This window comes from Chroicocephalus ridibundus, chromosome 1 (assembly GCF_963924245.1).
Source record: "Chroicocephalus ridibundus chromosome 1, bChrRid1.1, whole genome shotgun sequence".
Taxonomy (NCBI): domain Eukaryota; kingdom Metazoa; phylum Chordata; class Aves; order Charadriiformes; family Laridae; genus Chroicocephalus; species Chroicocephalus ridibundus.
Window position 1 is genome coordinate 99,473,316 of NC_086284.1, and position 23,314 is coordinate 99,496,629.

Sequence of the window (23,314 nt, forward strand, 5' to 3'; positions counted from 1 at the left end):
ACCAGAACATCTCAAAGCCTGAAAAATCCAAATGTGCTTTAGAAGATTAGATCTTAATCAAAAGCTAAATGTTTGAGAACAAACTTTAAAGCAGTTTTTGAATTGTGTTTGTATGGGTCCCTAAGATTTGACTTATATCACCGCACTTGCTTTGTGCTAAATCTATCAGTTAACTTCCTTCTGTGGCAAGTCAGTAAAACATAAAGTAAACTTGAGCCTGATGGGAGATCATGAACCCCCAAGCCAAGATTTATTACATAAAATCTCTAGTTACTGTAGGCCATGTTGTATAATAAAAGAGAATGCGTTGATGAGAAGATGGCAATCCAGATGAGAAACTGAGTTCTAGCAGAGGGAGAATCTTAAACCAAACTGTAAATTATAAGGAATCTGAAAAGTCCATTTAATTTCATTGTATTCCCAGATCCCTGGACTAGATATTAAACTTATGCAAGACATTGGATTTGACAGTCCACATTGTGCAGTCAAACAAAAAAAGCCCTGACTAAGTAAAGATTTCATTCTTTTGAAACTTCGAAATAAGAGCTGTGTGCACCATGCTCTTTCTCATTTGTGCAGGCTGCTCATCGAATTATTTTAGTATCTGAACACTGCTTTTCTTCAGAAAAACTAATTAGATATGACAGTCTGTTAAGCTGCAAGATATGCAGTCCCCTAATTTTAAGTTCGAAGTAAGAGACTACACAACCTCACTCAACTTGTCTGGCTGTATAACCTCTCCTGGCCAGGCAATGTTTCTCTATAAACAAGATGGGTTTTATGTACACAGAACCCATACCAGCAAGTAACAGGAGACTGAAGTGCTTGCGGGTGGACACAGAATTTACAGACTTTATTGAAATCATGCATCCTTCCAACAGCACACCTCCTCCCTCCTGCAATTATTGATTACGCCTCCCCACCATGCTGTGAGACGAATGGGGTTTGTGCCAGCCCCCTTTTAAGTCTACGCTCTTTATGGCTATGATCAGGCAGAGCTGAAGTACATAATAAGTAACCCATCGATGCAACCCGAGCCCATAACAGACCCAGGTAACTACTAGACACCCTTCTCACAAAGAAATATGTCATATTGATTGATACTAGTCCCCCTGTTAACAGCTGCTCTGAGCCTTTCCTTGCATTCACCTTTTCTGTATAGCTCCCTTTATCCAGTCCTACAGCAAGGTTACAGCCTTCTACGGAGGTTTACAGGATGATTACAATTATATGTGGGTCCTGCCTGTTAATTCTCATCAGATATGTCCATGGCAAGATTCTGTTCTTTTCGGTTTCTCTGTTGAATGTTTCTGCCTGAGAGAGCTAAAGCTGTTCATCTTCCATACGCAGGCACACAAAGCCATATGCCTGCGACTGAGGATAGGGAATGACAATTAAATAGGTCAATGAACGAAAGTAACCTTCAAACACGAATGCAAATAAATCTGTACTTGCAACAAGACCTGATGGCTTCAGAAGCAGTATTTACATGTTGAAGCATTCGGAGATCTGGGGCATAGCTTGTACTTTGCCTGCACAGAAAATAGCTACCCTAATTTATCTTCAACTCTTAGGAAATATGAAAGGGGGAAAAAAACCCACAAAGCATGTATGAATGACGCACAGCTTCATCTTTCTTCTGAATCCAGTGGAAACGTCTTTTCAAAGCAATATCCATAGCCTAATCCTTGTTTGATAATTGCTTTTTGCTGCCTTTTTTTAATTGCCTTTGTTTCTGTTACTTAAGCACGCAAGAAAGGTCTTTCCTGACAAAGGAAGAGCCAACACAATTTGAAATGAAAGGCTGACACATTCCCTCGAATGACAAACTGAAGTCACGAGCCTGATACATACATTTAGAGATGAAAGCTGTTTACATACGCCAGTCAGGCAGAAAGCAATTTCTCATAATTGCAGTACCCTTATACCTCAAAGTACAAATAGTATTATTCAGTCTTACAAACAGAGAAAACCAGAACCCTTCCCAGCATCTCTTCCCTTTTGAAAAAATCTTCAAATAGGAGATATTCCAAAATAGGCCGGCAGCAGTTACGAACTCAACTGCACCATCTGCCTTCATTTCCAAGCGCAGATCCAGCTGGGTCACTCTGCAACAAGGGAGACAGAAACCCTTCCTCCCTCCGAGAGGACTATTTTGGGGCTCCTGTGTTGATGCTCGGAGTCACCGCATTTTTTACTGTTGCACTCTCCCTTCCTCCTCCCAGCCTCTCCCCACCCACATGCGCCCACAGAGCAAGAAAGCGGGAAGGAATAAAAGCAAAAGGAAAACTTAGTCTCTCTCCTCCTACCTACCTGTGTAAGGGCTAGAGAGGAAGGCCCTGGGGCTTCCCAGAGTTACAGCAGAAGCAGGTGAAGTTATGTAGCATCTCCTTCCTCCAAGCTCGGCCTGACGGCAATATCTAGCCTGAAGAGCTTGGTGTGTAAAGATAAGCTTTCACAAATACTTCTGTGTACATTTTTATCACAAACTCTATGTTAAACTGGAATGTGAGGAAATGTCTCCTGCAAATTGCATAGGAAAAAAACGTACCTTTTCCCTGACTATTGGAACCAAGAGTCATTGTTTAAAACACAGATTTCTGCGATGATTTACACACTCACAAGACAAAATTTTGTCCCTGTCCCTTACAGACATGGGGAGACACATTTCTTGGATTTTGAAAAATGTTTTCAGTCTCAGTCACTGCAATTTAAAAGTTGCCACAGTGTCTTGACCTTTAAAAAAAAAAAATCACAGTTCACAAGTCAGCTTTAATAACTCAAAATATTACATTTGACTCCAAACAAAAAGCAGTTTTTCACAGCAGTCTTATTCAACTACAGTAGTGACGACAGTTTGTTGCAGAAACTCTCTGAAGAGCAGGCAACTGCCAAGCACCTCAGCCATCCGACCTTCTGAACAACTTCTGCACATCCTTCTACTGCCTCTTCCTACTCTCTCAAACCAACTCTGCACTGCGAATTGCAGGAAGTACTTCCACTTCCTCACATTCTCACTGCTCCCATCCCAGTCTCTCCCACAAACTTGCTGAAGAACACTTGGAGACAGGAGGACACTTTGAAACACCCTCAGAGGCAAATATCAGAGGCGTTTTGAAAAGTAAATTTTAAACTCATGCATTGAGTACTTAATTCTACTATATACACCCAGGAGCAGAGACATGGACAGAAACGTCAGCGACTGGCCTGTAAAACTGGAAGAGCTCAGTGAATGACAACAGGGGTCATGTTCAGAAGAACCACTGAGGCTGAAGAAGCTCCTACGGCAGCGGGACATCTCTGTGGCCAGCCAGATGAACGGCTGGAGCATGTGTCCTGGCAGACTTTCGTTTTCAGAAATAGACATACTGATTCTTCCCATTTCTCCTCAACATTCACAAGACTTTTATGAAACAGAAACACAGGCATATATATTTACTTTATTCTAGCACTACTCTAGTAACAGATATAACCTATGATCCTGAATGTAAAAATAAAGGAAAACCTGAAGCGTGTGTGGAAATAAACCCTAGACTACCTCCAGTTCTCGCATTTTACTTAAAACAACTGTGTTTTTATCTCTCTTCTTGAATATTTACACTAACAAAGTTGCCCAAATTAAAATACTTTTTGTTGTCAGCAAACTAAATATAAAATCCTCTAAACACCACTGAACTAATTATCATCTTCTGTAGCATGTCAGTGCTGAATATGTTACAAACAAAACCCATTGCACAGGGCATTGCTGCTTCTGGAATGAAAATGAGTGAGAATGAGCGCCTTTCAGCAGTCTGATTTCTGCTTTTTTTCACAATTCAGAACTGGAGACGTTGGCAGCCTTGTGGGGACATACATCCATTGAACTACCATAAACTATTAAATTTCCATCTGTTTTAAAAAGCTCCAGCTGACCTACATTATATATTATGGATTAGCTGAAGCTTATAGAGTAGCACAAACAAAGCTTGACTCTTGCTGCTAACCATATACCCTAATCAATGAAATGTTTTATCAGTAATATGTCCCATGTAAAGATGACAGTTTTTAGGAGGAAAACTCTTTGACATTTCACACACAAAATAGAAATAATAATTTGACAGATGCACTTAGATTGCAAGTGTCATCAAATTGATTAACTTTTATTTCACATACTAAAAAAAATCAAATGTACCCTGTCTGTGAACAGTCCTTTCACTTATACTTTATTTCTGCATTGGTTCATTTCTCAGTAACACCTGTAACTTCTTTTGACACTTTTTGTCCTTCTTTACAATTATGGTATTCAACTGTTCAATGAAAAGGCAAGGGGTAAACTATGGACAGACTTAAGTTGGATGTTTACTGATCCAACTGGTCTATTGGGACAGGAAAAATCTGGTAGTGAAAGCAGTTGCTTCCTCCACAGACTGGAAGTCCATCAAAAGAAATTAACTATGCTAATTGTTTGAAGACTCATGTGTATCACTAGTAAGAGAGACTCACGTGAAGAGTGTCAGTCATCTCACATCCTTCTAATTAGATGTCCCTGTAAAACATATTCCAAAATATATCTGTTTTCCAAAGTCAAGACAACATGTTACCATTTTTGCCCGATCACCAACTAAACTGACAGTGACTTTTCAAAACAATGCTGGTTGGACATGTTACCAGAAACTCAAACTTGACTTGTCTCATGAGGTTTCTTTCTTCTCTTAATGTACGACTTCTTTATGACTGGTCTACCTACGCTTAACATGTTTCTGTAAGTCATTTATCTATGCTACCTATTAACACACCAGTACACACAGGAAAGAAAAAGAAAGTAAGAGTCCAGGCTGTTTACATGGCTTTCCTTGCACTTTAAATGAAATAATGAAGAGACACCGTTAGAACAATATCCATGTCACCTCAAAACACATGCTTTGATCCTAAAAACCACAGGCACCCTCCGGACCCAGTTCCTGTAAAACAACATGGCACCACTAAAATCAATACAGCAGCACAGATTTGTGCTAGTTCAGTAGGTGACACAGGCTGAGGGATCGAAAGCGGGGATCCATGACAATCTAGACACACAGCAATATCACAAGACCCAAAGACTGGAAGGTGGAAACCTTCCACATAGGAATGCTGTTATATCAGGAACTCAAAAACTGAAGGTGGGATGTGTTTTAACCATCAGCAAACAACTACAATGTAAACATTTGCATGTGTGCTATTCTACTGGGTCTGGCTGGGATGGAGTTAATTTTCTCCAGATCAGATGATATGGTGCTGTGTTTTGGATCCATGACAAACCCAATGTTGATAACACACTGTGTTTTGGCAATTGCTGAGCAGTGCTTGCACACTGTCAAGGCTTTCTTCTTCCAGAGTAGACTGGGGTGCGCAAGAAGCCAGGACAGCTTACCAAAGAGACATCCCATACCATATGACGTTGTGCTCAGCCATAAAAGCTGGGGGAAAGGGGCAGGAAGGGAGGGATGTTTTGCGTTACAGCATCTATCTTCCCAAGTGACACTTCCACATGCTGAGGACCTGCTTTTCAGAAAGTGGCTAAACATCTGCCTGCTGATGGCCAGCAGTGAATAAACTCCTTATTTTGCCTTGCTTGTGCACGTGGCTTTGGTTCACTTATTAAACTGCTCTTACCTCAATCCACAAGTTTTCAGCTTTTATTTACGCTTCTGATTCTCTCCCCTGTTCTGGTGGGGGACACAGAGAGCGGCTGAGTGGGTGCTCAGCTGCTGCCTAGGGCCACCCCACCCCAGCTATTCCTCCTAGCAAATGTGCCGAAAGAGTCATTTGTTTGGCTTGTTAAAGTAACTATACTCCATTGACCACCAGTGAAACCTCTCATTAGAAGAGCCTAGATCACTGTCTAGCTTGAACACAGCCTCTTACAGAGTAGAAGCCTATATGGACTCAGATGAATCTGTCACGCCTGGCTCTCACTGCTATGAGATGCCTAAGGGAAAATGTGGTCTACTGGCTATTAGGTCTGACTGCTCATGCAATCCATGTTTTTAAAAGTATCTGATATACCTAATATAAAATCTCATTGTGAGATGAGCAGCTTCATTACACACAGTAATACAGCATTTGCAGTCTGCCGGGCTACAGTCAGTCCTTGTACGGTCAGTGCACTCAGTGCCATACAGGAGATGTGCAAGTTCAAAGTTTACATGCAAATTTTTCTAAATGTGTGTGGCAGAGCAAGGGAGAGTAATGACAGCTGTAGCCTGAGCGCAAATGGAAAAGTAAGCACACCCCTAATATTGTTAGTCTTCACTTCAGCGCTACCTAAATGCTTTTGATCATTATGTGGAAGTGGTGAAGGCACCATCGGTGTCTTTGTGCCAACAGGTGAGATTACATTATGCTGACAGGGGCTGCAACAACCCGGGTAATGGCACAAGTACAGAACATTGCTCTGTCATCAGATCACAACATTTTGAAAATATTACTACCTCTTAAAATTTTTGTATGTACGTGTTAAAACTGAGTCACCACTCCGCTTCCAATGAAGACTTGAGTGAAACCCAACAAACTGCTTTTAAGCTCTGCTATCTGCCCCTAACAGATGAGTTTCCACTTCAGTATTTATAATATTTGTGAGAATTCTTCTGTATTTTACGGTTGCTGTTACTGTTAGCACAATAGCCTCTACATGCCTTCGCCAGATTCATAGTCCCATGTTCTTAGTCAACTGATATCAAGTATGAAGATTAAGATCTTGGAGCAGGGACAGAATCTGATCTAATTCATTCTTCTCTCCCACACCCTCCATTTATTTGCTAATGCTAAATTGTCCCAATACAATGAAAGGGCTTGCTACAGTATGTTTTCCTCCAAGGATCCAAAGCACTGCTGTTAAGACCCTCATACATCAATAAAGCGAAGGTCGCACCAGGATTAGTTTCACATAGAGTGGTAAACTCAGAACTTAAACAAACCCACAGTTTGGCTTTGCCCACAAAAATCCCACCATCTGTTATGTTAGAACAATGCTTGGGGAAACTGCACATGACACGCTCTCCTAGAAGAGACTACCTGTACCTGTAATAAAATAGCATAGATTTGAAACCAGCAGGCCCTCTCCTCAGGGTCTGACCCACTGAATTCCATTGGAGCTGTTCTGCCTCTGCCCCCGCAGCCCAGGGACAGCAAAGACAAGGGTCACCCACCAGGATCGTCCAAGAGTCAGTGGTTCAGGGGGCCAAAAGTCTCTTTAAAGGCAACGCGCACAAGAACATGCAACTGCCTTTGGGGAGGTTTACATCTGTCACTTTTTCCATCTTGAAAAGCCGCAAAGAAAATGGTGTAGGTGGACGGCTGAAGATTGCTCTTCTCAAAGGCTCCCTCCTGAAATGGGTGCCTACGCTCTAATGCTGACTAAGCTGCAGGGCTTTGCTTCTGATCTAATTAGATAATGATACTGTGATACAAAAGGAGAGGTTAATCTTGACTTTATCTTCAATCTCCTCTCCTACAGTTGTAAACACCCTGGAAGCATTTGGAGCCACTTCTTCCTATGTGTTTTAGTGACGGCACTTGCACAGGATGGCTACAAGTGTAGGTAATTAGGGAAGATGGAGAAGAGGAGGCAGGAGAGAAAATCTTTTAAAATGTACTGGGCAATCCACACAAAACCTGAGGTGTATTAGTTACAGGGTGGCTAGCAAAAAAGACAATGACAACAACACAGCTCTTGTCATCCCTATCCCACTCCCCTCATCTCTGTGAAAAAGAGACCACGGAGTGCTCCCACTCACACCTCTGAGATATGACAGGTTGTAAGGGGTACACATTGTGGATCCTCTTGAGGCTGACCACAACCAGACAATATCCTCATCAGCTCTTTTCCTTCCCCACATGAGAGGTGCTCAGGGAAGGCAAATGTAGCCAACAAGGGAACACGGACACTCACTGTGTGGACAGAGCTCTTTCTGGGAAATGCTGTCCATTTGCAAATTTTGGGTGCTGTTACTTGCCTTCCCCAGTGCAGTCAAGGGACATTTCTAGCCCTCAAGAAATCTGCCAGAAGAACATCTCTACCATATTCCTCTTCCCACACCTCTCGAGTGGATGGACTGCAAGACGGGGACTGGAAGAGCAAAGTCACTCCCACTGTAAGAGAAGATTAGGTTCATGACCACCTGAGGAACCTGAACATACGTTAAGTCTATGAGACCTGATGAGATGCATCCCCGACTCCTGAGGGAACTGGCTGATTTAGTTGCCAAGCCACTCTCCATGATATTTGAAAAGTCATGGCAGCAAGGTGAAGTCCCTAGAGACTGGAAAAAGGGAAACATTGCACCCATTTTTAAAAAGGGCAGAAAGGAGGACTCTGGTAACTACCAACTTCTCGGTCTTACCTCTGTGTCTGGGAAGATCATGGAACAGATCCTCCTAGAAGCTACGCTAAGGTACATGGAGGACAGGGAGGTGATTAGAGACAGTCAGCGTGGCTTCACCAAAGGCAAGTCCTGGATGATCAATCCAGTGGCTCTGAGGGAGTGACTACATCGGTGGACAAGGAAAGTGCTATAGATGTCATCTACCTGGATTATGTAAGGCTTTTGACACGTTCCCCCACAACATCCTTCTCTCTAAATCGGAGAGATATGGATTTGATAGGTAGACTGTTCAGTAGATGAGGAATTGGCTGAAAGGTCACATCCATGAGGTAGCTGTCAATAGCTCAACGTCCACATGGAGATCAGTGACAAGTGGTGTCCCTCAGAGGTCCGTACTGGGACCAGTACTGTTCAATATCTTCATCAATGACATAGACAGTGGGATTGCATGCACCTTCAGCAAGTTTGGGGGTACTGGTGGATGAAAAGCTGGACATGAACTAACAATGTGTGCTTGCAGCCCAGAAAGCCAACCACATCCTGGGCTGCATCAAAAGCAGCGTGGTCAGCAGGTCAAGGGAGGTGATTCTGCCTCTCTACTCTGCTCTGGTGAGACCCCACCTGGAGTACTGTGTCCAGCTCTGGAGTCCTCAGCACAGGAAAGACATGAACCTGCTGGAGGGGGTCCAGAGGGCCACAAAGATGATGAGAGGGCTGGAGCACCTCTCCTATGAAGACAGGCTGAGAGAGTTGGGGTTGTTCAGTCTGGAGAAGAGAAGGCTCCGGGGATACCTTATTGTGGCCTTTCAGTATTAAAGGGGGCTTATAAGGAAGATGGAGACAAACTTTTTAGCACAGCCTGTTGCAATAGGACAAGGGGTAATGGTTTTAAGCTGAAAGCAGGTAGATTTAGACTAGATATAAGGAAGACATTTTTTACGATGAGGGCAGTGAAATGCTGGAACAGGCTGCCCAGAGAGGTGGTAGATGCCCCATCCCTGGGAACATTCAAGGTCAGGTTGGATGGGGCTCTGAGCAACCTGATCTAGTTGAAGATGTCCCTGCTTATTGTATGGGGGGGTGGACTAGATGACATTTAAAGGTCCCTTCCCACTATTCTATGATTCTCTCAGTGGCTCTTGCAAATCAAAGCACATATTCCCATCAGTTTGCATAAAACCTTGGTATTTTCCTTCTGCACTCCAAGATACACAATCATTCCAGTTTTCTGTCACCAGCAAACCACTATTTAAATAGAAGTAACACACATTTACTGGCATGTAAGCATTCTCTCCTTTACAACCAGCAGGAAAGGGAGTTGCAATAATGCCAAGCTAATAAAGAAGGAAATTCAGACAACGATGTCAGCAGTTATAAACAGGCAAAATTGCCCAAACATGTATGAATTGGACCCACCATTGATATACATGAGAGCTCCAACCCATTCTTTCTTACAACTTCTAAAGAAAAGAAGAACAAAGCACAACCAACCTGATTACGAGAGAAATGACTGAGAGCAGAAAATTACTCAACTTATGTAACGCAGTAAGTCCCTATTGAAATGCATCAGCAAAATGCTGTCTCTTCTTCATACCATTCTTTACACCACTGGCATTCAAGTGGATAAAACAGCTTCCACTTTACAGTAATTTTTCCTGCTATTTTAGCTTCTTAGGCTGTTAATCCAGTAGCAACTGACTTGAACCACTTCTAAGCAACTGATACTCTTTTGCTTTTCATTTTAAAAAAATCAGGTTGTTACTGCTTTTCTATAATTATATCATCTTGTCACTACAAAGGAGGAGGAATATACACCTCTATAAAAATATTATCTTCAAAATATTGATACACAGACAGGTTTTGTACATAAATAAATATACCTGAGTGTATGGGCGTATGTGCACATATACACACATATATGTGAAAACAGAGTTAATATGTATGTATATATATATACTCAGACAGTTATATTTACACATATCTATATAAACAGATGTATCTACATATATACACATTATATTGAATGTATTTAGCTATAAAGACAATGCACATAGAACATATTCATAGATGACTAAAAAGAAAATGTAGTAATCTTGGTAAGACGTAATACATCACTCTTTGTACTCTGAAAGGGGGGCCTCTGATGCTTTGAGACATGCCTATATTGGATGATGTCTGCTGACACATTTCCACCATCACATAAACATGCCTTGCACTCTCTTATTTGTAATGCTGAGTATCCAGACAGGAGCTGGAATCCAAGTCAGGACAAGTTTTATTAGGTTAAAACTGTGGGTGATGGGAGGGAGTGGGAAATAGATGGCCTTTGCTTTATTAGCCTGGTAGTCCAAAGTCTAGTCTGGCCCGAACAGCACATTGGTTCACACTTAATACTGACATTTCACATGAACTGCATCAGCTTCTGTATTTTTTAGAACGCAATTTTAGCAGTACACCATACTTATGAGTGAAAAAGTGTCTTTTAGGTACTAGGCCATACTCTTCTTTCATCAAGCTTTATTCATGTCAGTTAATTTATATCAGGGATGAATTTGGTCCAAAATGTTCTATCATACAACAACACTCCTGCCATACTGTCAATACCTGTTCCTTGGGTAAACTCTATCCATTATGCCATAGCAGTGATTTCAAGGTTCATTTGGCCCTGTACTTTTAAAGCCGTACAGTATGAACCTCTGAGATTAATTGCACGTTAGTTTCAAAGTTAGTTTTATTTATTGCAGAATGTGTGATACTTTTTGCTTGGGGAGTTTATTTTTACTACCTGTCAATAAAAATCAAATGCTGAGTGTTAAAATGCCATAGCTATGCCCCATATGGGAAGGCCTGCTTACTTTTTATTTGTTTGGTTGGTTTTATAATGTGTACGTGGTGTATTTAGAGTACATGGGATTCAGGAGACTGATGTTAATACCTCTGTTTGGAGGCTAAAGACTAAATGTGTTAAGTGTTGTTATGCATATTCTGAAGTTTCATCTTTCTTTCAGTGTCCCCAGGTGTCATACTATTCCTGGACAAGACACAATCATTCTCTGTGAACACCTAGTCTTAGAGTAACCCCAGGGTTCATGGACTTGTGACTACTTCAGGTAACGTATTTCTCCTTGAAGTTTACATCATCTTTCTCCCAGGCAAGAAACCAAACAGTCAACCTTCTTCAGGAATGTCTGTCAAGCTCCTCTGACTGTTTTTGATATAGCAGCTCGCACAAATAGTCATAACTCAGCCTTTAAGACAGAAGAACCTGATTTATTGTAATCACAAGTGGCAGCAACTCGATTCCGTGTTTGCAGTTACTCACAACTTCCTGAAACTTTCACATGGGAGGGTAAAAATGCATTGGTGTGAGTTCCATTTCAATGATGATTTACATCAGGGGGAAACTTTCTATGGGCTTAAACAAGTGACTGTCCAGGCACATTATTTCATTTATTTTTAAATAGAAAGCTTAGAAAAAAAATCAAATCAGCTAAGAAGGTCCAAAAATGCTCTTTGCTCAGTTATGTGATAGAAGGCCAGCAGAGGTCTCGTTCTCATTTACACAGGAACCTGACCACTGCATGTTCCATCTTCTCCTCTCTCCTGTAGCAGATGTACTGCAATTATAAACAACATTTGTTATTATTCTAAACATGCAAAGCAGGAAGAAATATGATTCTTACACAAAAGATGTAGGCTGTAGATACTAGATGAGAGGCAGATGGTAAATTATCTTGTAAAGCCAAGGTCTCTGCCATTTATTTTTCTTTGGAACAGATACATAAAGAAAAACGAACAAACAAACAAGCAGTTAATTCAGTTTGACTATTATGTAATTCCATGTACTTCGCTCTGATGAGAATTTGGACAGCTTCATCTCTATCATCTCTGAAGCGAATTAAGTCTTCAGAGTGCATCTGCTTCCCCCCCCCAAAATCAGCAAAGTCTAAATGAACTGTAAATGAGAACACAAGCCTAACAGCCACTAGAAAGTCCACTGCAGTTACAAAGGTTCCCACAGTGTGACTTAAGACATAGTGTGGTGTGCATCTCCAGCCACACCATATCCTAGACAGAATTTTATTTTTTTTTATTTCAGAGACATTTACATAGCACTAGTCCTTCTGTATTTTATACTACCACTTACATTCTGTAACAAACATCCATTCTAAAATCTTTTCTAAGAGATGAAGTATCCAAAGGCCAAATGAAAACAGACGTCTGCACTAAAGCACATAATTCACAAGGGAGCCGTTTTCAAGTATCTGAATCATCACCAACGGGATATTTCAACAGACCTCCTGACAATTATTTCAGGAACAAATTCGATGTATAAGAACATCTACATGTAGGAAGCTACTGAGATTCAAAGAGTTACTGAAAACAACCAAAATTGCTTGGCCTTCTATGTATGTGCTTTGACCCTTTTCCATCATATTTAACATGTTGTTTTGGGGATGAACAAGCTAAAGAACTGGTTGAAAAGGGCAGCAGCTCTTCCATACATATTTTATTATATCATAACATCTTTTCATGTATTTGAAAGTTGGTGAAAATGTGACTACATTTGGATGGATTTGGGGACCCTCAGTCTTTCCATTTCCTAATTAACATAGGCTTTGATAGCAAGAAGAAGGTGCTTGCTACAGCTTAGTCCTGGGCTTGATGAGGACTCTGCCAGTCCTAGGCGCTAAAGCTGTGCTTATAAATTACCTTTATACTAGAGAACAAAATTTTCCACATGGTACAGTTTAAGTATGCGCTGGTAGTTTTACTGTCCTCTGTACCAACGCTTTCAAACAAAAATTGCTAGCTTCTAGGTGCAATGCCAGCACAGCAGGCAAGCAATCTGAATCACCAACATCTCAGCTTGTTACTGTCCCAATGCTTTTGAAAGAGAAAAAAAGACAGATTTTGTGCAGAAGTCTCTGACACAAAACTTGGTAATATAGATGCATGTGATGTCTTTTTGGAAGTAATACCTAAAAAAAAAGGGCCACTTTGTTGCCATGGATGTCATGTTTCAACAAGGTCTTATATTAAAGTTCTTAAATAAACTAATCTGACAAGAAGGTAGATGGCTGGTTATCAAATAAATGAGAAAGCAGATAAAGCAACAGGAAACAAAAGAGTAGGAGTCAGTGGTCAATCAATGAAGCAAGCTAACCCCCGAGTCTCAGGGAATCTTTATTGGGCTAAGTGCCATTCATGAATGGTTTGATGAAGCGGGCAAATAACAAGGTGACAGCATGAACACCAAAAGCCCACTTAGGCTCAGAGAGCAAGTGAATGATTTTACAGAAGAAAAATCCATGGAGAGCCAGTAAGCACAAAAATACTACACCTACTTCAGGAAACCTCTGATCTGCAAGCTGCAAGAACCCAGGGAAACACTGCTATGCACTTGCCTGCACTTGAACTTTTCCCCAAGCATCCAGCTCTACCCGCTATCAGAGAAGGGACACCAGGCCAGGTAGACCTTCTCTGACTGGGTATAATGACTGATCTTAACTCCCAGGTTATTTTTGTCAAAAACTCAGTCTTATGTTAGACATGTATCTTTACGCACCTGAAGACTGTGGAAGTCACAGAGGTTCTGGGGATAAGGCACAGCCTTTTTGGCTAATGCATTTCAGTTTTGCCTCAAGGCCATCTTGGCCTTGTTCAGCCTCAAGGCTGAACACCCACCCTTCAGTTTGCAATGCCTTAATTTTAAGTCCAGATCACTTCATTCCCATGTGCTAAACTATCATGTAAATTTTGCTGGGATTCTCCTTGCCTGTTGTTTGGAGTAAGTCTTGAGATGTTAATTTCAATAGTAAGACCAAACATTGTTTTCTAATAGAGGACAAAGGTGGCCATCAGTTTAAGGGGTACAGCTGTGACTTATAACACAGCTGAATATTCCTTGTGAGGATCCCCCACATTTTGAGTAGTATCTTGTTCCCTGAACGCTGTCTTCCCAAAGCCAGCCAGTTTACCTACAAGAACAATGCTACAGGGAAGTGTGAAGCAATTAATTTCTTAGAGAATACAGAGCTGAACTCTGAGATATTAAATCTCCTGAGAACAAAGGACCTGCCTTAGTAAGCAGGTAAGTTTAGACCCCATGGGCTTCCAGAAGGCACTTCCCAAAATGGTATGGAAATATACAAGTTAAAATGGACTCTAACAGCATTTTTACTCTTGAACTAGCTTCTATTCTTGGTTGCTTTTTTGATTTGTCTTTTCTTTTACTGAGGCTATGGTGAACCCTGATCAACCATCTGACGGCTGAAGCTTTGAATTGAAAAATGACTCTTGCTTCATGTTCCTTCAGACGATCATCAGACTATGCACCAAATTCTACTTTGAAACGTGAAAAAAGTACACCCATATGATGGTGCATGCTGTCTCTACCTCCTCAACACCTCCAGCAAGACAAGGCTGCGTATGGGCAGAGGACAGCAAAGCATTTCATCAAATCCCACTCAGTGTACAGAAAGTTGTAGTGGAGGGCTGTCAGGGTGAGTTACAGCCAGCCCCCAACACATGCTGACTGTGAGATGGAAACACTGGGGACCACAGCTCAAACTCCTGACAACCCATCATCACCACTGCCATCATCACTTCCCGGGCATATAAATTCTGAAATGTTTTAATTGGTATCTCTCTAAAACTTCCTTCCTCGGCCACAAGTTTTCACAACAGCAACTAATAAAATTTATTGTATTAAAACATTACCTAGAATGAGAAACATTCAGGTCATTGTTATGCTCAGCTTCAATAAACAATATGGCAAAGAGAAAGAAGAAAAATATGTTCTACTCACACAAAGACTCGGTGACCAAAACTCACTGAGTCAAACTCAGACACATTTCCAAAAAAAGCTCCAGGCACAAAAAAAACACCCCAAAACAAACCCACAGCAATAACAATGGGTTCTGCATAGAGGAAAAAAAGTAATGTTGAAGTTAGGTCATACTCAGCTGTCATATTCAGTTGGGAAACAGTAGAAGGATCGGACAAAGGCGATGACCAAGACTTGTCCCCAGTAACCTCTATTTTATAACAACCCATGCAAGAGGATGCTAGGAAGAGTTATATATCACTTAGTAAAACTCTGTGAACTATTCCAGTAACAATGACTACTCGGTATATTTTTACTATCTTGAGACAGCTTAAGTGTTAAAAGAAAAACTGCATGGATTTTATCAAGGTTGAGACACGCATTTAGAAATCCTCTGCTAAAAATCATGTTTCATTTTCCTTAATTTCGCTAACGTTTTAACTCACTGAAAGAGAACACGCAAACTGTGTGCCGAGAGAGCTTTTTACTAGTATCGCCGCTCACTTCAACCAGCTTAACTTGTTCATTCTTTCTAACATATGGATCTCAATTTGCATACATCCTGCTCTCTGAGATGAAAACACGCTTGCTCTCAGACACAGCAGGCAAAAACGGACAAAAACAATACAACCCATCTGTCAGAGAAAGGCAAAAAAAAAAAAAAAAAAGAAAAAAAAAACCAAAACCCAAACGCTCTCTCGCTAAGTGGGTTTTGCGCTTTACTGTTCTGCATCTTTTCCTCCCATCTTAGCAACAGCGCCTGGAGCAGCCAACCAGGGCCCGGGCGGCGGGGCCAGAGCATCACCGTCACATCATCACCGCCGGGTTACTGCCGTGCATCGCCCGCCAGTAACCGCGCCGGGTGAGAGCCGGGGCCCTGCCTGCAGCACCTCTACCGCAGTGCACCTGCTGGGGATGAGGACAAGCTTTTTTCCGACTCCTCCAGCCAGGATTAGCAAATAATTTAGGGCAAATCCTCCCCTCCCCTTTTTCATTTGGGCCTTTGGATATCTCCGGCGAGAAAGGGGGGGGTGGGGGTGGGGGTGTGTGAAATCTTTTAAATGAAGTCACAGAAAGGATGCAGCAAAAAAAAAAAAAAAGCCTAACTAAATAAAAAGAAACAGGCCTGTCCAAGCGCACGTACCAGAACTAATTCGTAACAGAGCAGCAAAGCGAAATCGGTGAAACCCAGCCTGTTTAAATCCCTGCTGATGATTTGACAGTGGGTTGTTTCCATCTTATGCAGAGAACAGCATTAACATAATATACAGACCTCCTAGCTGAAATCTAGGTATCTAGCTGTTCTGATGACACTATCTCGGACTGCGATGGGCACTTTTTGCATTTCATGAATATCAAACAACCTCCCAAAGACTCCGTATTTCCCCATCGGACGTGACAGAGACATCCAGAACAAGCACGGTCCTTCATTCCCCTCCTTCCACTCCTGCCGTTTCATCTGCTGAATCTTAAAGCTATGAAGCAGCAATCTTGTGAGAAAAGACAGCACCTCTCTGGCTGATTGTTTCCACAGGGTCTGAGACATCAGAACAAACACAAAATAACAGAAATATTGCATTTTCTGCTGAGCACGAATTTCTGTATTGCTACTAAACCGCTCCATAAAAATACCCGTCCGCATTTTCACCGGCTGGAGCCCATTCCCTCAGAGGTTACTACAGACCAAATCCTACCAGAACTTACACTTGAATGCAGCACAAATGAGTCATTATGGTCCTAAAAATAACAACAGAGAAATTTCCAACTAAAATGTTCCTAATTAACCATGAATACTGACAAGTATGAGGGGGGAAAAAAAAAGTAATCTCTGAGTTGCTGTGGAGTTCTGAAAGCAAATTTATTACTACTTTCTTCCTGGATGCACTCGAGTTATGTAGGAACAGCGTTTCCATTTCCATCCTACATTATAACAAAAACACCTAGAAACAACAGGACAAGTGTCCTTCGGTGGGTATATAGAATCTATATATCTTTTCAAAGTAAAGCTGAAAGAATTTGACCAAGACAGAAGGCTCCAAAGTACTTTCTGTGCCCTCTCCATATTTAGGACTATCCATAATTTTATCCCCAAACCACTCATTCTTTATGATGCTTTTAACAAAAATGGCAGAAAACTAAGGCACTGACTTTCTTCTGAAATACTCTTGCAGTTTTCAGGCACTCCTAAAATTAAAACCTATGTGTCTACAATTTTTCTATAAACTAGTAAAACCAATATATGTTTCTGTGGTTTGCATTTCAAATTGCAGTTTAAACAGACAGTTCAGAAGCCAAGATAAGATCTGCTTTCAGATCTCTCTCTCCCAACTCTTAGATAAATGCCTTTGTGACAAGACACTGAAATTGTGGCCACAATTTGTTCCGAAGCTCTGCGGATCTTGCTTTTCCTCATTTAAGAAGGCCACACTGGATCTAACAGAAGACTCTCCTCTTTTTCTTCCCCTCCAAGCCAGCCAGCTCCTTCATCCTCAAAGAAAGGAGAAGGCAATCTCGGACTAAGTGGCCCTATTATTTCTTTGTGTGACGAAGTTTCTTTTTTCTGGCTTTTCCAGTTCGTCTTAATCTTACAACACACCATCTCTGCTCCAGCAGTCCTGCAGCTCTCTTACATGAGTCTGGAACCTTGCTGACTGCAGGAGACCCCTGGCACATGCTTGAACAAAGGCTGAAAGATCAAGATGCATTTTTGGTTATGGAAGATCCCTACCCTCACAAGATCTGGATTAAATCGCTTATCAGTCTCTTTCCTCCAAAAGTTAATTCTACCAGTTGACTAATCCCCTAAACACTTTATGGAGAAAATGCCAAAGTCATCTGAGACCTTCTGAAACTTTTATCTCTGTAACCTTTTCCAAATTTACATACTGGTAAGAACTCCTACTGAGCGGAATGGGTCAGGTACAGCTGCTTTGATGAAGGACTCACCTACCAGATTCCTTCCCTGTTAATACCACTGATTTCAAGAGGAATTACACCATGAATGAATCAGGTCCAAAGTCATACCAATCTTTGCTATGAATTTGATAAAACCTCATTAAAGTGAGTAGAACTGCATTTATCATATAAATCTGAGAATGAAAATCCCATCCTTATTTTTAAAGAGAAAATGAGATTTAAGAGATAAATTAGGCCTTTTAAGGCTGACACAAATCAATGAAAAATTCTAATTTGAAGTCTACGATGGCTTATTTAGCTGCTTTGTTGTTGACAAGCAATGCAAATTCACATTTCTTTTTGCTTTTAATTAAAAAAGTAAATGATGTTACATACCATGAGTTTCATTGTCTGAACAATACAGCTAAGTACAGAACACAATGGCAGCATTAATAATTATTCCTCCTTTTGTTAATTTAGAGCCTAACCTTCACAATACCATTTTTACTGAAGGGAGTACATTTTTTGTTGTTGCTCCTTAGTTGAATTCCTCTTCAACATAATGTCACAAATTGCCTTTGCAATGAAACTATACTTCTCCTTTTCTGATACAACACTCATGAAAGGTTTTAACTAATTCATTACAGTGATGGAGAAAGATGTAGAAATAGCAGAATTTTTTTTCCAAGCTCGGTTTCAGAATAGAAACACCATTAATTCAGAAGGCACATTTTCATAACAGCATTCCTTATTGCTTATTGTCACAAACAGCACCCAAGAACAATGTGAACTAAGAAACATCTCCCATTTTATTTTTTTTTTCAGCTTGTGCAAAGAAGTTTACTGTTTTTTAAAGATCAGTTGCATTTTCTACACTGGACTTCCTACTTTCAGGAATATGTTTTCTGCTACACTTCTCATAAAAAAGTGCATTTAAAAATTTCACATCATGGCAATGACAGATCTTTTTAGCACAGGGAACCCACAAGGAGTGTAGAGATGAAACAACCACCAGTGTTTCAAGACACAATATTACCCTGTTGTTGAGCAGAGATAGATTAAAATCCATTGCAAAGTGCCAGTTTTACGTGTAATGTATTAACCTACAAGCCCATGAGTTTTAAATAGAGCTATCCCAAATTGCACACAAACAATTCTACTGCAGAACCACTAAAACAATTCAAGGAATCTGACAGTTCAGTCCTTACCCTCATTTGAAACAATTCCGTTTTCTATTTCTCTAATGGAAAACCCTTTCTATTAAAAGCAATACACTGGCCCAGTCCCTGGAGCAGAGAACATGGCTGGGAGGAAAGTTTGCTTATAGAAGGTTTCTGTAATCTGGCTAGCAATTCACTGAATCATAGAAGTGCTGCTTGGAAAGAACCTTTGGAGGTCACCTAGTCCAGCCTTCTGCTCAAAGCAAGACGATCACCAACATAAGATCAGGTCAGCTATGGCTCTGCCCAGCCAAATTTTCTACACCCCCTGGCATGAATAAAAGCACACCGTCTCTTGGTGATCCGTCCCAGTGTTGCACCTACCTCCTGATGAATGGGTATTTCCTAACGTCCACCAGAAGCCACCCAACTGCATTATCTGGCCTTTGGCTCTTGGGTATAAGCTGTCACTACCGACAAGAGTTTGGCTTCACTGCCTTTGTAACTGCCCTCTAAGTAGTTCCAGGCCAGAATGAGATCATCCCCCAGCTTCCCCTTTACTAGTCAGAACAAGCCCAGCTTCCTCAGCCTCTCTTCGCAGGTCCCCTGACCAACTTTTTACCCCTCTGACAGACCCCTTCCAGCTTCCCAATATCTCTGTTGATCTGAAGGGCCCCAAACTGGACACAGTATTCCAGTTGTGCTCTTACCGATGTTGAGAAGGACAACAACTTGCCTCTATCTGGCCAGGTTCTCCAAAGGTAGCTTATTGTGTGGTTTACCTAACTTGCAGTGAGAGTACACTTTGGCTCATATTCAGCTTGGCATTGACTATAAAAACCCCCCACGTCTTTTTTAGATCCTTGGCTAGAAGAGTGCCAAGACCTGCTGGCAGACAGCATGCCTCCACAGCCACTCAGAGGCTGTCCTTAGTGGTCCGAGGAAAGACATATGGTGCAAGACCAGGGGAAGAGAATATGAACTCCTGCTCACAGATAGCCAGAAAAGTTTAATCTCTTCCTTCAAATCGAAGTTTACTGACACAGTCATAGCCAGCCGTGCCCTAGAGCTAAATACCGCAACTGGTCCTTTTCAGCAGCGGGGTATTTTGACAGGATGGGCCATTTTGTTCAAGTCAAGTCACTCAGACATGTCAGCAAATGTGGACAGTGGTTTTTAGTCTAGAACCCCTCTATAAGTTTTGGCCAATAAGAAAGAGATACAGTTAAAAACCTCAAGCTTTTAAACCTTACAAAGACACTTTGGCATAGTTCCATTTTGTGGAAGAAAAAGACAGACTTCAATGTTGGAGTTCGCTCTGATAGGACAACAAATAATTTTGAATGTACGACAGTTGCTGTCAAACCAAGCTGTCCTCCTATGGACAGTATGGCTACATGCAATTTTAATAAAGAATTAAAAAAATGCAGGTGTGTGTACATACAGTTTTGATGTTGAAAAACCCTTTAGAGCCTCAAGTTTGCACATCCTTCAACAAATTAACAACTGTATGCACAGGCTGTTCACATACAGCAGCACTTCCATGGTCATAGATCCAGTGTTTTTCATACCACACATTTTTAGATGATTAAAGCCTTGGTGTTGTGATAATGACACAATTTCCCGACAGCAGCAACGTACTTTATGAAACAATTTCAAGTGGAACCTTTAAGCCAGTGGATTTACAGATTCAGAGCAAGTGCAGGTATCAAGTTGGCTCAGGTGAGCGGTGCATTGGCAGGGGCTTATCTCTTAAAAAGAACTAAAACACACAACCATACCCATTTACATTACTAAGAGAGAATTCCTTGAGGAAGAGCAATTATGCCATTTAGTACACAAAATTCTCATGAAGATTTCAATATTTTCTCTTGGGCTTACTTCTTTTTGCGAGCAGGAATTTACTGCACAACCTAGTTTTCCTCTCAGAGATGGCTAGTCACACATACACACAAAACCCAAAAACTCTCTAGGAAACACATGGCTACACAAAGCAGATGAAGGTATAAAAAGGACGAACGCAAAGCCAATGAAAAATGACAGAGCCACCTTACACCCACCTTTCAGAACTGGAATAGACCAGAAACATATGAAGAAGAGAGCTGAATATGCCCTCCTTACTCCCATCAGTAAATCAGTAACAGAAGAATTGTCATTGTCACTGTCACAGAACCAGCTATAAGTGAAACTGAATTGTGAGAGCAAGGTGATAACACTTCACTTCCTTGAGATGCATTCAACATCTGCATCGCTTTAGTGTGCCCTGTGTTGTAGGCTGTGAACTCTTTGCTGTGTATTATTAGCCAAGTAGCTAGCAAGAGCATCCTGGTCCTTGGCCAAACCTCAGGATCCAGTCCTAGCAGTAGCCAGTGATTTCATCAGTTAAAAGAAATGGTAAGCTTAGAGAGACGCATTGTGGAACACCAAGAGACATGGATGGGCTGACATCCCTATAGCCCGCAGCATTTATTTCCAAACGCAGTGTTTTAAGAGAGTAATTTTTATTCTGGATTCAAATGCCTTCTGAAATTCTGAGAAGCATGCTGTTCTGAAAGACTACTGAAAAAATTACCATTTCACAAAACAACCAATCACAAAAGTGAAAAAAGCATCCTCTTTCCCCTCACCCCCATCTTTAAACTACTGCACGCTCTACCCACCCTCAGCAATACATTGTAGACATGCAAGATCACAGGACAGCTATTTGGCAGCGCAGCAATACTATATTTACTTCAGATACTTTAGAATTGTAAGGCAAAAATCAGCAGTTGTATGAACTACCGCATCTACAGTTTCTTGGAGTGCAAGGGGCTGGACACCCCACTGCATCAGGCTCTGGGAAAGTTCACCGGGGCCAGCTGCGCGGCAGTGGCTGTATCAAGAAGCCAAGCAAAAAGCTCCCTTTAGTCTCTTTGCTTCGCAATCCACAACAGAGTCGTTCCACCTATCGTGACCACCCACATGGGCAATAATATTTGTATGTTAGACAAAACATTAAGTTTTCCTCACCTTTCTTCCTCCACCATGGCCCTTCTTGGACAGAGTATGACAGTTCTTTAAACTCGATATTCACAGCTGGTCTGCGGGGTAGGTAGGAGAAACGATGAGCTTCTGTCAGAGTATTGTCCACCTTTTTTAAATGTCCATTCATCAGTCGAATGTCTTGATTGTCTGTGCCATTTGAGACGACTTCATCCACTGAAACGCACACTGACTTTGGCTCGGCCATGGTACAAGCAGAACTGCTGCCGTTCTAGAGGGGAAAAGTTGGAGGAAGGACAAAGTTCACAGACTTTAGTTCAGGAACAGATTTCAAAGCCTTCTTCATTAGAATTATTATTTAAATAACATAAGAATCCAGCACAGTAATGCGCTGAAAGGTGAAAGGGAAAAAAAATAAATCAATCTTTTGTTTGTTCTGCCAGTGTCTTGACAGAAGAGGTAAAAGAGCTCTTGCACTTGCAGCACACAAAGGGCAGTTCCTTTAGCGCCAGTTTCCTCTCGATGAGTATATGCACAGTACATTAGTATCTTCAGAACAGAGTAGTTCTTGCACCAGATTAATACAACATTTGTAAGTTCAGTCCCCATTGTATTTGGTTTCTCATGCACTGAAAGAATTTCGTTCTAGTTACTCTGATTCCAGGGCTTATACTAGGACAGAGCTGAAGGGGGAAGGGAGCGAGCTGAACTATTATTTGTGCAGACATTTCAAAAGACAACCACTCAAAAAGTCTAAGAGCTCTTATTCCTTTAGATCAGAATAAAATTCTGTAAATGTGAAACTGCACAAGTCATATTTCTGCAAATTCTGAAATGTACTATTTTGTGCCTCATTTGCTCCTGCACTGATAGTTCTGGAGACTTTGCAACCTGGAACAGTACAACTTCTTTCCTAGATATCTGTTAGGAAAGCACAATGATTTCTACCCGAAATCCCTGCACACTTTCTTTGCTTCACAGTGAACCCTAATGGAAATCTTATCAGCTACATAAACATATTAAACCTTGCTCCAGTACTTGCACCGCTGACACCGTAAGGTCAACACTTTATGCTAACAGCCATACCTCTTACTATGCTGTCCTCG

At 41.3% G+C, this 23,314-nt stretch overlaps 1 protein-coding gene across 2 annotated transcripts in view; it reads right to left on the bottom strand.

The window, feature by feature from the left end:
• The window catches only part of ABCG1 (ATP binding cassette subfamily G member 1), a 64,482-nt gene that overhangs the window by 38,553 nt on the left and 2,615 nt on the right, over positions 1 to 23,314 (bottom strand). For both annotated transcript variants that reach the window (XM_063345050.1, XM_063345058.1), the window contains exon 2: positions 22,236 to 22,479. In XM_063345050.1, the coding sequence (XP_063201120.1) occupies positions 22,236 to 22,479 (244 nt within the window). The remainder of the gene's footprint in view (positions 1 to 22,235; positions 22,480 to 23,314) is intronic.